Source organism: Balaenoptera ricei, chromosome 16 (genome assembly GCF_028023285.1).
Source record: "Balaenoptera ricei isolate mBalRic1 chromosome 16, mBalRic1.hap2, whole genome shotgun sequence".
Taxonomy (NCBI): Eukaryota; Metazoa; Chordata; class Mammalia; order Artiodactyla; family Balaenopteridae; genus Balaenoptera; species Balaenoptera ricei.
In genome coordinates this window covers 118,736,773-118,747,269 of record NC_082654.1, presented here as the reverse complement: position 1 = coordinate 118,747,269, position 10,497 = coordinate 118,736,773, and the positions used below count along the sequence as shown (strand labels likewise).

Sequence of the window (10,497 nt, the reverse complement as noted above, 5' to 3'; positions counted from 1 at the left end):
TGTATAACCTAAACAGGAACTCATTTCAGTGTTTACCATACCTCCCCACTTTGAATAAATTCTTCCTAATATGTAACTCACTTCTCTCCCAAAATGTCCTCTGCAAGCAATGTAATACTAAATCATCTTCCTTCATCTGGATTTTTCATCCTTTTAATGCTTGGCTTGAATCTGTATTCTTTTCGCATTCTCCCAGGCCTCGGGTTTCCTCCAGGCCAGTATTTCTATTAAGAAATTAGTTTCCTCTGTGTTACTGACAGCATCAATTCAGTTGCCAGGGTTGTTTCTTTTGAATAGAAGACCCAAAGGGTGCTGCCCTCCTCACTGTATTTATAGTTCCAGTGTTTCTATGAAACAACCCCCAAATAATTTTTTCAGTATTCCTTCAGAAATGAGGCACTCATTAAAAACAAAAACAAACAAAGAGGGCTATCTTCAAAAACAGGTCTAAGCTTCAAGAAGAGGGTGAACACTTTTCTTTCCTGGATGCTATTTTGAATGGAGACAGGAAGATGAACCAAATGACCTCTTGATGATCCCCCAGCCCTATGATTTCATGCTAATCTTACCTTCCAGCACCTCATTTTCTCCAAACACTAAAATCTAATCTGCCTTAAGATATGAGAGTGTTTAACTGATGAAAACCTTTTAATGGAGGAAAGATTCTGCCTGTTTTCTTGGAAGTAATTTCCTTAACAATTGCTTACATTTATATTCAAGGCAGCCCATCTCTAATCATTAAATCCAAAGAAAGTCATAAAAGAAAAATTAGCAGACATACTATGTAATGATACGCAATGTATTTCTTGACTTTTCCCTTTGTTGCTCTTCATTAGAAACATTTACTCCTATAGGCGTGGTTAAAGGATTCATGGACTCTACTTTGTTAAACCTAAAAATCGTCCTTGCTTTCTACACCACGGTGATTGTTAAACAGGAGAGCTTTGTGAACACCAGTGGACATTTTACTTCCAAGGCTGCCTTCTGAGCAGGGGTTGCCATAGAGCAGATTACATCTGACAAGGCTGTTTGGGGAAGATGAGCAGCGGTTAGATTAAGCAATCCTTGAGCGTGCCGTTCAATCCACTGGTTTTGCGCACTAAGCCAGTGATGCTACTTGGAAGCACAATTAGGTTACTAGTTCTCATTACTTTGTAATCAGCTATTTGTGAACCAGCAGAAAACTTTAAAAATAATTCCTATAGGGGCTTCCCTGGTGGCGCAGTGGTTGAGAATCTGCCTGCCAATGCAGGGGACACGGGTTCGAGCCCTGGTCTGGGAGGATCCCACATGCCGCGGAGCAGCTGGGCCCGTGAGCCACAACTACTGAGCCTGCGCGTCTGGAGCTTGTGCTCCGCAACAAGAGAGGCCGCGACAGTGAGAGGCCCGCGCACCGCGATGAAGAGTGGCCCCCGCTTGCCGCAACTAGAGAAAGCCCTTGCACAGAAATGAAGACCCAACACAGCCAAAAATTAATTAATTAATTAATCAATTTAAAAAATATAGTAATTCCTACAAATGAAAAGTGAAAAACAGATCTCTTACATATCAGATGGATGACCTGCTTGACTCTAGATTCAGGTGCTACTGGTATTATTTATTACATTATTACTACTAATAATGAGGACGGTAGGACTGCTCCCTAAAAACTCTCTACGCTGAGCTCATCTCTGGCGGGGCTTTACAGATTTTTATTGACTTGTGACAACAGTTCTTTGAAGTTTTGCCAAAATAAAAGTGGTGAGTTACTCATATATTCTGGGATCTTTTTTCAGATATTGACTTTGTGTGTCCATGAATATTTTTACAATGAGTTGTTCAGCATTCGGCTCATTATTTTTTGTTGTTGTTTGGTCCAACTGCAGTTTGGATGATATAGAATGAACAGAGAAAACCGTAGCATTAATCTTGAACTGTAAAAGCCCTATTGGTATTGTGACACAAATATAAATGTAAGGCAAGCAGAAAAAAACACTAAGTAAGCTCTTTTCTGAGCTTAGTATTGTTAGAAAATATTTAACTCTTATGTTGTTTGGCGTGTCCTGTCAGTGCAAAAAAGAATTATGCTAGGGTCAAAAATGATTATGAACTTTTACGGTAAACTATTTTTATGAAAATTTTACCAGTTTCTCAGGTAAATGTGCAGCACTGAATTTAACTACCAAGATCCATGAAATATAAAATTAATATTCAATACAGGTCTGAATTGTATTGATCAGCATATATTTTATATAAGGCAGTAAAAGAAAAAAATATATGTTACCATTAATATTCCTGTCCCTTGAATAAACACACGTCTTGTGTATGGAACAGGGAGTTTATACACCTAAAGAAGGTAGCACTTAGTTGTGTCTACCACTCACATTACCTAAGCCCCACTGTATCTGAAACTGGGAAGCATTTTCTATGCAATAAGCCTGACAGGACCAACAAAACCTATTTTTTTTAATTACAGCACTGAGAGAAAGGTTGATATTAATTATAATAGGCAAAGGATCACTGATCACAATGACATTCTGCTAAATGACAGACCACCATCCATAGCCTTGAATGAGCCCTCTGCCAGACAACACCTGAGACCACACTGAAATGCAGTTTCCAGGGGATGGTTTTACCCAGTTGGCCTTATACGTATCAATCAAGCAGTTGCCTCAGTTTGCCAGTTCTCTCCTTGCTGACATCAGAACTGAGATGGTTAAAAATGTTTGAAGGCCTGTAGCCTGCTCTCTAGGCTTTCACTTTGGGATGGCAGGAGGGATTATAAGGTCTCTATTATTCCATTTCCACAACTCCTAAGACTGAAGCTTAAAAGTGACCCAAAAAGCTACATCCGTGTCACTGTGTAATAAATGGTTAGTTGTTTACTAACTAAAGAACTAACGACTCTCAAGGTTGAGGGGGACCTTAAAGGTCATGAATGACTATCCTATACTCTTCTGATGACTGAAGTGACGTTCAAACACCACTGACTATAGGAATCTCTTGGCCTCCCAACTTCAGACTGTTCTAGTTGATAGAAAGTCCTTCAATCAAACTATGATGTGTCTCTCTGTAAATTTCCCTTACTGGTCCTAGATGTAACCTTTAGCACTAATGAAATGTTTACTTCCCCTTTGATATCCTGACAAGCTCCTTTCCAATACTTCCTCATTCTCTTGGGTTTCCTTCCTTCAAAGTCCTCGTCACTTTCCTCTGCACGTGCTCCAATTTTTTGAAACATTTTGCAGACATGGAGTATAATCTGACCTGCACAGGATGAAACACACTTAGCAATAGCTTTATTCTAAGCACTGTCTTTCTGTAAACACGGAACTGCTTTTGTGGCAACTATATCCAAGTGACACTTTAAATTCCTAAGTGCTACTCAAATATCTAAGCCAAGTCACCCCATCCTGTATCTGCGTACTTGGCTTTTTGTCTTTCTGTTCTGGTCCCCTGTAACGGACTTCACATTTATTTCCATTAATGTCACCTCATCAAATTTGTTCCATCCTACCAACTTCAATTTTTTTTTTTCCACTTGGAATGGGGAGTATATTCTAATTCTGTCATCTCACTAAGTGAAATCTTAACATGTGTCATTGGCAAATCTGACTAGCATACTTTCTATTTACTATAATACCTGGTTTTTTAAAGTGTTGACAATACTGAGACCAGGGGCCTCACCATCTGACTGTCCTTCTAGACAGACACTGATCATTTCACTGTTATCCTCTGTGTGGGGCTATTCAACAAGTTGCCAACACCCTTGACTTCTCGCTCCTACCTCCTCCTCTTAGCCACAAGGATGCTGTGTGCCGCCTTGGCACACATCCTGTAGAAATCCAGGGGCACTGAATTACCCCCACTGGTTAGTCCAGTCACCCCTTCAGAGAAGGAAAGGATGCTTATCTACATGATCTCTTCCTTGGTGAAGCTTTGGGAGCGCAGCTGGGGGCCTCACCACACTGATTTCAGGCTCAATGACACGTAGGTTTTGAGAAAACTGCCGCTCTCCCCCTTTTGAAAATCAGGTCCCCATGTGCCGGTCCTTCGCTGTGTCTACCTCTCCTGCTTCCCACAGTTCCTCAAGGATGGTCCGCAGTGGTTCAGCAGGTTTCACCTGCAGCAGGGACCTCAGCTCACACAGTCCCTAGAACCTACCACCGTGTCTAGAACTTCAGAGGCGTCCTGCTCTTTTTAAGAATCTAAGCACTCAAGATTTGGTATTTTGACCTAAATGGGAAGGAAATCCAAAAAAGAGGGGATATATGTATATGCATAGCTGATTTATTTTGCTGTACAGCAGAAACTAACACAACATTGTAAAGCAAAAATTAATTTTAAAAAATTCTGGAATTTTGGTTGTTAGATTCATGCTTTAAAACTCTGCAATAACCGTATATATAACTGTCTGAAGATAAAATTCATTTTACACTACATTAGAATTTTGAATTGGACAAAGCAACACTCCCACACCTGACCACGTGCCACACCTACTGAATGCCCTTCTGAGTTCTCTTCTTGTGCTTGTAAATGGCATTTCCCGGGTTTCCAGAAACATTTGGGGCACTAGTTTTCCTGCTGGGGCTAAGATGGAGCCAAATTTGAATTGTTTGCTGGGAGGGAGAGCAAAGGGCGGGGGCATTAAAGGACACAAGAGGAAGGTGAAGTCGGGGTCTGGAGGAGGAGAAAGGGATGGAGGTTTCCAGTTCGGTCCCTTGAAGCCTCACCCTTCTGTGCCCCACACAGCTGGAGTCCCTCTGTTCTCTCTTTTTTTTCCTCTAGGGACAAATTCTCTTAGGACCTGGCCCCTCTTCTACTAGTATAATCTAACCTGCACCTCTCCCTTCATCAACCCCTTAAGGGAAATTTAAGCCAGAAGGAAGAGAGAATTTCAGGAGAAACAGCTTCTAAAAACAAGTAGATGATGATCACCAAACCTCAGATTTCAGTAAAGCCCTGGCCATTGAGATTATGCAAAAGAATTATAGGAATGCTAACATCATCTCTTTGCCCCAAGATTGCAATCATTTCTAAGGGATGGAAAAAAAAAAATGGGACAAAGTTCCCACCAAGCAGAATCCTTGAAAGCATCTAGAAATAGGCATCCTCTTACATTCTCTTTCTTCATCTTCTCTTCCCTCTTAGCAACACTAGTCTATCATTTCCATTCCAAAGACACAAAGAAAAGAGAAATCTTACAAAATCTGTTCTCTTTCTCATCTACCCATGTTACCATCCCCTCTAAGCTGCAGGTCCATCTTTTATGGGAACAATGTGTTCCTTGAACTTAACGAGCAGACAAAGAAAAACATGTGTATCCTGAGGGTTTTTTGTGTTTTTTTTTAAACTGGTCTCAGATCATTTGGGGGTTTTCCTTTATATCTGCTATTCCCTTGTCTGCACAACTCTTCACGTGGCTTTTCCCAAGGCCGATTCATACCATTCAAGCCTCCCATCAAGAGTCGCTCCAGGGGGCGAGGGGCTGGCCCGGGGGACCTGCTGAAGCTGACCGGACCGACTGCGCATCAGCCCGGTGATCCGGCGGAGGGAGGAGAAGAGGGGGTGCCCGGAAGCAGCCCTCGGCTCCCTCCCCTGGAGGCACAGAGGGCGGGGGCCTTGGCGAATGGCTTTCTTGACGGCTGCTTGCGGAGGTTTAGATTCAGGATTTGTTCCTAGTGTCCAAAGCTTTGATACGAAACTTACAGAGGCTGATGCTTACCTACAAATCTTGATAGAACAGTTAAAGCTTTTTGATGACAAACTTCAAAACTGCAAAGATGATGAACAGAGAAAGAAAACTGAAACTCTCAAAGAGACAACAAATAGCATGGTAGAATCAATTAAACACTGCATTGTGTTGCTGCAGATCGCTAAAAGTACTATTAATCCTGTAGATGCAATATATCAACCTAGTCCCTTGGAACCTGTGATCAACACAATGCCTTCCCAGACTGTCTTACCTCCAGAACCTGCTCAGTTGTGTAAGTCAGAGCAGCGTCCATCTTCTCTACCAGTTGGACCTGTATTAGCTACTACCTTGGGACATCATCAGACTCCAACACCAAATAGTACAGGCAGTGGGCACTCACCACCTAGAAGCAGTCTAACTTCTCCAAGCCATGTCAACTTGTCTCCAAACACAGTCCCAGAATTCTCTTATTCTAGCAGTGAAGATGAATTCTATGATGCGGATGAATTCCATCAGAGTGGCTCATCCCCACAGCCCTTAATAGAGTCCTCTGGATCTGCCTCAGTCTTGACACACAGCAGCTCAGGAAATAGTCTAAAGCGCCCAGATACCACGGAATCACTTAATTCTTCCATGTCCAATGGAACAAGTGATGCTGACCTTTTCGATTCACATGATGAGAGAGATGATGAAGGGGAGGCAGGGTCGGTGGAAGAGCACAAGAGTGTTATCATGCATCTGTTGTCACAGGTTAGGCTTGGAATGGATCTCACTAAGGTAGTTCTTCCAACATTTGTTCTTGAAAGAAGATCTCTTTTAGAAATGTATGCAGACTTTTTTGCACATCCGGACCTGTTTGTGAGCATTAGTGACCAGAAGGATGCCAGGGACCAAATGGTTCAGGTTGTAAAATGGTACCTCTCAGCCTTTCACGCAGGAAGGAAAGGATCGGTTGCCAAAAAGCCATACAACCCCATTCTGGGCGAGATCTTTCAGAGTCACTGGACATTACCAATGATACTGAAGAGAATGTGGAGCTAGTTTCAGAAGGACCAGTTCCCTGGGTTTCCAAGAACAGCGTAACATTCGTGGCTGAGCAGGTTTCCCATCATCCACCAGTTTCAGCCTTTTATGCTGAGTGTTTTAACAAGAAGATACAATTCAATGCTCATATCTGGACCAAATCAAAATTCCTTGGGATGTCAATTGGGGTGCACAACATAGGACAGGGCTGTGTCTCGTGTCTAGACCATGATGAACATTACATTCTCACATTCCCCAATGGTTATGGAAGGTCTATCCTCACAGTGCCCTGGGTGGGAACTAGGCGGAGAATGCAATATTAATTGTTCCAAGACTGGCTATAGTGCCAATATCATCTTCCACACTAAACCTTTCTATGGGGGCAAGAAGCACAGAGTTACTGCTGAGATTTTTTCTCCAAATGACAAGAAGTCTTTCTGCTCAATTGAAGGGGAATGGAATGGTGTAATGTATGCAAAATACTCAACAGGGGAAAATGTAGTTTTTATAGATACCAAGAAGTTGCCTATAATCAAGAAGAAGGTGAGGAAGTTGGAAGATCAGAATGAGTACGAATCCCGCTGCCTTTGGAAGGATGTCACTTTCAACTTAAAAATCAGAGACATTGATGCAGCAACTGAAGCCAAGCATAGACTTGAAGAAAGACAAAGAGCAGAAGCCCGAGAAAGGAAGGAAAAGGAAATTCAGTGGGAGACAAGGTTATTTCATGAAGATGGAGAATGCTGGGTTTATGAGGAACCATTACTGAAATGTCTCGGTGCTGCCAAGCATTAGGTTGGGAAATTCAAGGTTTGCTCCTGGTGACCCAGGCAGGAGGCACAATGAAGTAACAGTCTTCCTTTGGGAGAACCTATTCACTCTCTTCTTATTGCAGTGGTTCCTATCTCAGGGATACTGGACTTTCTGATGCAGATGAACAATTAAAGCGAGAAAAGCTTCCCTTTTTCCTGTTCTGTGGCAGTTACAGTGTTGACTTCGGTCTTGAGAAAAACTTCAGGTTTTGAAAACAAGATGTCTGCTCCTTTTCCAAATCCCACGTTATAAATCCCAGTCTCAAGCTCTGCACTCTAGTATTGCTGTTGAGATATACAACATCTGTTTCCTAGTTCATATAATCTTGGGTAATATATATATATATATATATATATATATATATATACACACACACACACACACACACACATATATACATATATATAATATAGGTGATGCCAGATTTTTCATAAATACGCCATCTACTGTAAATATTGGTTCCTCTTGAGTTGTTTTAGAAAATTTAGCACAATGTATTAAAATCACGTGTTAGGAAATTTCATGGTCTCACCTACAATAACTTTTATTTTGGAATTGAACTATTATTAAATTGTATCCAACTCTGGACTACAGTTTAATTATACTCAGTGCTTCTTAAGGCTTCATAAAGTAATTTTTCCAACAACAACAACAACAAAAAAGAGTCGCTCCCTAAGGAGTTCCCTGGTGGTCTAGCGGCTAAGACTCCACGCTCCTACTGCAGGGGACCCGGGTTCGATCCTGGTCAGGGAACTAAATCCCGCATGCCGCAACTAAGATCCCACATGCCACCACTAAGACCCGGCGCGTTCAAATAAAAAAATAAATATTAAAAAAAAAAAAAGAGTCACTCCCTTCTCAGAGGACTGGCTTCCTTAACCAGCACGTCTGAAACTACGACACCACGTTGCTCCCTCTCCTCTTACCTTGCTTCATTTTTCTTAAAAGCACGATTGCTGCCTAGAATTAAAGACATGCTCTATTGGTTTGCTGTCTTTCTCCCCTACTAGAATGTCAGCCCTCTAAGAACAAGGACGTGACCTTGTTCGTACCGGAGTCCCAGTGCCTGGAACACCACTGCTACATGGAAGTTTCTCAGTAAACATGTGCTTAATGAATGAAGCAATAAATGGATTATTTAAAGCAGAGATGCAGAGACATTGGAAAGAAGGTCATATAAAAACCACCACAGCAGAATGGCAGAAACTGTTTGTTTTAAAGTAACTTTTGTTTTATTTTTTTAGATGATAATATAATCAGAATTGCTCTGACCATCTGAAAACCACTTCATAGACAAGTTAAAAATGTGAAGAGGTAAAATTTTAAAGAAATTACTCATAATCCTAATACCGAAAAAAATGACGTTAAGAGCTTTAGGGTATGTTTAGAGTTTTTGCAAGCTCCTCAATCTTTTCAAGGCATTTTTCCTTTTGAAATTTATATGCTATAGAATTCTTCTAAGCTGTTCCCTGAACTTTTAAAAATCTGTTCTCATAAATTTACCATACTTCTCTGATATTTTTCAGAACTTCTATCCCCATCAGAGTTTTTAAAACTCTATTTTTATCGTTCTTTAAGATTCCTGTTACTTCCACCTGCTCAACCAGCTCTCCCTTATGAGTCAGAATTTGATTTTTTTGAACTATCAGTTCCTCCATTCATTTCCTCTAATTTTTGGACAATGAAATTGCCAAGAAGGTAGGTCAATGACCTATCTGATGTCCTGAGTTTAGCTGAAAATGAATTCCAGGATAGCTGGTTAGAGACCACCATCGATACCATATGTCATAAAATACTTGTCACATTTAGTCTTCAGACTTTATTCTACCATTAAGGATATACCATAAGAATGAAGGCAATGGAAAAATGCTCAAAAGAGACTTCCTAAGAAATCTATATTCATTCATTCAACACTTAATTATTGGGGACCTGTATGAAGCCCTTGAGATACCAAAATGAAAGCAAAGAATATACTACTTGGGAAAAGCACACGAATAATTCTTCTACAAATATTTATTGAACACCTACTATGTGCCAGGCACTATGCTAGGCATATAAGCAGGGAGGAATCATAATATCAATGATCAGACACAGCTGGATTTAAATCTCAATTACATTCTAGCTTATAACTTGCTGAATAATTTACTTTATCTAGAAACTAAGAATAACAACACATACTTAAAGGACTACTGTTAGGCTTGAGAAGTTAAATCATCCAAGGTACTGGTGATATAAAGATGAGCAAAATAAATTCCCTTTTCTCAAGATGCTTGAAGTCTAGTAGATAATATACATAAAAACTAAGCATTTCGATAATACTTATTGAATAAAATCAAATCTAATACAGGACAAAATGTGATACTATAATACTAATTATCTTTTCTACTGAATGGTAAGTTTGTTTGCACACCTAAAACCCCTAATATAGTATCTTTTGAGTAATGGAATACTAAACAAATGTTAAACGGATGAACAAGTAGATATTTTATAAGTGACTCTTCCACAATATCACCCTAAAGTCATGAAATTTTCTCTTAAGGCAGAATACTTACTTTCAGAAACCTCACTTTAGTATTAATTATTTAAATTCTCCTTTAAGATTTAGAAATGAAAGCAGATTAATTTCTGCCTCTACAGTAGGATTACAGTAGATACTGTCCCTAATTTTTCAAGTTTTATGTAAAGAAGGGTGAAGGCCCCGAGGGTATTTTAAGTTGTATCTCCCATGTAAAAATCACAAGTTGATTTCTGCTCTTCACTTCAAATTCTTTTGTCTAGAAATAAGTAACAATTTGGCAACTGCGGAAATGTTTGCATATTTTCCTCGGTACAAAATGACTTTATAACGAAAGACTGAAGGAGCCAGGGTTTCTGGTTTTTGGAGCACTGAAAGCTAAAAGTATAAACAGTGACTAACACGTTAGTCATAACAAGCAGCTGTTCCTTAACAGGACAAGAAATAACATGTTTAAAATTGTGCAGGAAAG

At 40.2% G+C, this 10,497-nt stretch overlaps 1 protein-coding gene across 1 annotated transcript; it reads left to right on the top strand.

Moving 5' to 3' along the window:
* Window positions 1–5,479: 5,479 nt before the first annotated feature.
* Window positions 5,480–7,681, top strand: LOC132350313 (oxysterol-binding protein-related protein 9-like). Its single transcript, XM_059899402.1, is given in 3 exon segments — window positions 5,480–6,686; window positions 6,689–6,993; window positions 6,995–7,681. Coding segments are annotated over 3 exon segments (1,881 nt in total). The 5' UTR covers window positions 5,480–5,608; the 3' UTR covers window positions 7,493–7,681.
* The last annotated feature ends 2,816 nt before the right edge of the window (window positions 7,682–10,497 follow it).